Here is a 5173-nt window from a genome sequence, read left to right on the forward strand (position 1 = left end):
CTATGAGTCGGTTCCGACTCGATGGCTCCTGACAACAACAACAATTACTCAATAAAAATAAGGCAACATATAATATGACAAAATAAAAGAAGTAAAAAGTATTTGCTCCAGATTAATTGCACAAACTTACTTATAAGACAAGCATGAGACCACGTAAAATGGGAGACAACACAATACTGACGAATGAACACAGACTTTGGGTAAGAATTGGGTTCAAATCCTAGCTCCTTCACATTACATATACGACCACGAAAAGGTTCTGTTCTTTGTGCTTCAGACTCCTCATATATAAATATGTAATATTTAACTTACAAGGTTATAAAACAAAAATAAGACCAGGTATTTACAGTTTCTAGCACAGTAGCTGAGGAACCCGAGCTCCACAGTGGTTAAAGCCCTCAGCTACTAACCAAAAGGTAAGCAGTTTGAACCCACTAGCCACTCAGTGGAGAAAGAGGTGGCAGTCTGCTTATGTAGATGTACGGCCTTGGAAGTATTATGGGGTGGGGTTCTATTCTGTCCTGGAGGATCACTGGGAGTTGGAATCAACTTGGTGGCAATGGCAATGGGAGCACAAAATCCAAAACCTAGTGGTACCCAAAAAGTAAGTTTGATTCTAATGATATTGTTGTTAAATGTTGTCAAGTCAGTTCCTCCTACACAGTGACCCTGTCGGATTTTCGAGGAGTGACTGGTGAGTTTGAACTGCCAACTTGCAATTCAAACCGGCCTTATTCTGTGGCAACACATCAGGAGAGTGAGTGACCAATGAGTCATCAAATGGCTATTTATTTATTTGGATATGAAGCTTTTGGAAAATCTGCATCTGAAGTCTAAAGTTTTAAGCATCCTAAAGCCTCACTGTTGACGTGGGTTATTTCTGTAAACTTCTACCATTCCCCAATTGAGCAGATATTAAAAAACAAAACAAAAAATCCATCACACCTATTGTTGCTGAGTCAATCCCAACTCACAGTGCTCCCACAGGACAGAGCAGAATTGCCCCTCATGGTTTCCAGGGCTGACAGTCTTTATGGGGGCAGACTGCCTCAACCTTTTCTCCTGGAACACGTGATGGGTTCAAATGACTGACCTATTTAGTCAGCAGTCAAGCATTCTAAGCACTGCACCACTGGGACTCCGGAAGCAAAAGTTCTAAATAAACACAAAAGGGTTTTCTATGGTATTTATACACCATAGCTTATTGACATGTTAGCAATTACATATACTTTACAATTACATGACTTTTAGATCACACACTAAAAGGCTTTTAGAACGAATTGTAAACTGAAATGTCACTATAATACCTTTTTAAATAAAAACCATGAAAAACAGATATCTACATCACACCCGGTGTGGTGCTTTCTGCCAGTGGCTGAAACCCGCCAGCCACTCCTCAGAAACCCGACGAGTGGGAACCAACTCTACAGCACTGAACAACAAGAATTAAAAAGGATAGCAGTCATAACAAAGCATCTCTACAATACAGTAGAAAGGACAAAGGCTACCATTTTCAAGCATATGTGTTCATCACATTGCTTAGAGATTATCATCTGCTGATATAGCTATATAGAGGACTTAAAACCAGTCAACGTCATGTGAAAAATGAAAAAAGGAGCTGAGACTGTTTACCCTGAAAAATAAGAGACTCAAAGTAAATATGAACAGTCTTCAAATTTCTCACATGTAAAAGAGCAGCCATTTATTCTGTGTAATTCCTGAGGAAAGAACTAAGCCAGTGCATCTAACTTACAGGGAAACAGATATCAACTCAGTAGAATGCCTGATTTATGAGGTACTTACTGTGTAGCACTGTGAATTAACGCACTGGACTGCAAGGTCACTTTGAACCGCAAGGTTGGCAGTTCAAGCTCACCCAGCCACTCCTTTGAAACCCTATACAGGGTCGCGATGAGTCCGTACCAACACAACAATAATAACAACAGGCACTCCCCATACCACCTAGCAAGGACTGTGGATACTTACCAGTATATTGTACAGGGACTCATAGATGGAGAGTTACATGAGATTATTTTAAGACTTATTTCAGCTCTAAAATGCATCAATCAGAAAGAAATAAGCCTACTAGAAAATAAATCTTTCCTAAATAAGTTTTCTAAGCAACATAGGTAAAACAGTTGTAGAAAATGAAATCATTCTTTCCTCACCTCTACACAAACTGAAATAAACCCAATTACAATTTACCTACTAACTTTGAGTAAATTTAAGTCAAAATATCATCTTTCCATAATAATTTATAGGAGGAGTCCTAATGTGGCTCTGTCAGATAAACACTGGAAAAAGCTTAGGTAAATCATATTAACTATCACAGCACATGGACTGTATGAATCTATCACTTAGCTTAAGCGAAAGAAAGGCAAATTACTGTTTAGTTAGACCAATCAGAAAAATTTTAATCCTAGTTTTACTCAATAGTACATGTTAACAAGTTCATATAAATTACACTTACATACACAGAACTCTATTACCTCTGAGTTAGCATACTCGGCCTGTAACTTCTTGCATTCATCTTTCAGTTTTTCCGATTCTCTCTCACGTTCCAAGGTCATGCTGTCCATTAGTGTCTGAACTTGGATCAGTTCTCTCTTCAGCACAGCAACATCTTCGATACCAGGTCTCTGAAGCTGTGAAGCAACACATTTTCATTAAAAATGATTAACGAAAATAACATGTACTTTTAGAATGGTTTTGCTACAAAGAAATCAACATGAGAACAATATCTAATATCAATATTGGATTAAAAAAAACTAATCCCCCACCCCAACAAACCACCTCCTCTTTCTACCCTCTCTATCTCAAATTTAATAACACAACCTCTTAAAGGGGAGCATGTGCATACGATAAGCACTGAACTGTAAATCATAAGGTCTATGGTTCAAGTCCACCAGCCAATCCACAGGAAAAGTTTTGGAAACCCTGAATAGGGTCGCTATGAGTCAGAACTGACTAACTCAAAGACACTTAACAACAGCCTCTTAAAGTGCAAAGTAGCAAATTCACAGTTTTCTTCAGTGCTTTGCTTGTTTCCTCCCCTTCACAAACTAAGTCCACTGGTCTATAGTATGGTCCTATCATTGATGCTGCAAACCGTCATTTAATATCCTAGGAGTCTAGGAATAAAAACGAAGGAGTATATTTAAGCATATTTAAATTTTGCTGCTGGGTGAGGTAATAGATTCATACATCCAAATACTTATTAAGCAAAGAACTAAAAGGACTCAGGGAAAGATCCAACATTAAAGCTGAGTTGAGCAATGATGATGCATGATACCAATGACACAAATTCAGCTATGAAGGAAATATGATAATTTTATACTTGTTGAATTTGAAATTAACTTGAAATGAAAGAAATGTAGCTGCATGTATCCTTCAGATTGTTGTTATTGTTGGTAAGTGCCATCAAGTTGGTTCTGACTCATAGAACCACTGTCTAGGATTTCTGAGGAGCAGCTGGTGGGTTTGAATCACTGACCCTGTGGTTAATAATCCAGTGTTTATCCTACAGTGCCTCACCAGGACTTTTAATGTAGTTGGATATATAAAACTAAAGCTCCCAGAAAGGTCACAAATAGAAAAGCAGGCATAGAAACCACTAAAAGACAGGTAGCTATTGAGACAAAAACAAATAAAAAGGCTAAGGTTGTAAGTTATGCATCATAAAATTCAATATTTATTTTTTAAACACACATATTGCATATATGTGTTTTTTAAACACATACTACATGAAATTTATTTTCTCCCTTTTAGTCAAATGATATTTTTAAAGGAGCCCGTGAGTGCTAAAAGCAATGAAGACACTCAGATGCTAACAGGAAGGCTGCTAACCGTGATGCACCTCAGAAAAAGCTCTGGCAATCGACTTCCAAATTATTAGTCACTAAAACCCCTAGGTACACTGTTCTATCAGACACACATGAGACCACCAGGAGCCAGAGGTGATGGTGAGTTGATATGCAACAGTTGATGGCAACTGGTTCATATTTTTAGAAATTTCCCTGCAGAGCATGTGTTTGCTTCATAATTTAGAAAACCATAAAATTCCATCTCAATACAATGATTTCTAAATTACCAGCTCAGTCTTCAGATCTTGGTTTATAGAGGTCTCTCTGTTCAATTCTTCAGTCAGATGTGTCATTCTTTGTTCAGCAGCTTCTCGAAGACTCCTCTCTTCATCATATTTTGACTTTATATCTAATTAAAGACAGTTATGTAAGTACTATAAATATATAAATTATAAATTTCAGACAACTGTTTTGTATAACTCTATGAGGATAAGTCAAAAAGTACTGCTACTAGAGTTCCAATTCATAAATGCACAGGTTTCTTCCATACACAATTATATTTAACCACGTCTCTGAGATTAGTGGGTGCCTGCAGACAAGTTTTCTCAGTCATACACTTGTCATAGTCCTGTAGGGGTGCCTTAAAAAATGCAATCAAAATAGTATATTCTAAGGGGATCTGCTGAGCCAGTTAAATTCAAGGTAGAGAGGTAAGCTTAGAAGGCTATGACAGCTTTTTGGGGAGACTGAGATGTGGTAATCTTCATAGATTTTCTCAAAGGGCATGGGGTGATCACAGGAACTTACTAGGAAGAAAAAAGCAACTAAGAAAACTGCACTGGTGAGGAAGAGGCCGGAAAAGTTGCACTGAATAATTGTTTCCCACTACAACACTGCACCTGCTCATTCTTCAAGGGTACCAAGGAGTGTCCTGTGAGAATTTTGTTGGTAAGTATACCCTAATTCACCATACAACCCTGATTTTGCCTTTTCAGACCTATTTTAGTGCCTGAAACTCAAAGACCACTGAAAAGGCACATAATTTGAGTCCCTCAGGGATATTATAATTCCATTTGGACATGGTGTAATGTAAATGAAAGAGTGCAGAATTCTTCAGGGAAGGATTAGAGAAATGTAAAAAACACCTTCACAAGCGTAAACACCTAGATGAGATGGCAAGAAATAATAGCTACGCATTTTGATATTTTTGTTAAATAAAGGTTTCTATGATTTTATAATAATGCTTTCTGACATACCCTCATCTACCACTCTAATTCAAATGTCCATTCCTTATATAACCATACATATATAATACTGTAAAATCATACTACTAATAATATTAAAAAGGAGCTCTGGTAGCGTAGTGGTTA

General features: G+C 37.4%; 1 protein-coding gene across 1 annotated transcript in view; it reads right to left on the bottom strand.

The window, feature by feature from the left end:
- EEA1 (early endosome antigen 1) overlaps positions 1-5173 on the bottom strand; it is a 197923-nt gene that overhangs the window by 108293 nt on the left and 84457 nt on the right. Inside the window, exons 8-9 of the mRNA XM_006870728.1 lie at positions 4091-4212; positions 2490-2645 (exon numbers count right to left, since the gene is read on the bottom strand). Of these exons, the coding sequence (XP_006870790.1) occupies positions 2490-2645; positions 4091-4212 (278 nt within the window). The remainder of the gene's footprint in view (positions 1-2489; positions 2646-4090; positions 4213-5173) is intronic.

Source organism: Chrysochloris asiatica, unplaced genomic scaffold (assembly GCF_000296735.1).
Source record: "Chrysochloris asiatica unplaced genomic scaffold, ChrAsi1.0 scaffold00149, whole genome shotgun sequence".
Taxonomy (NCBI): Eukaryota; Metazoa; Chordata; class Mammalia; order Afrosoricida; family Chrysochloridae; genus Chrysochloris; species Chrysochloris asiatica.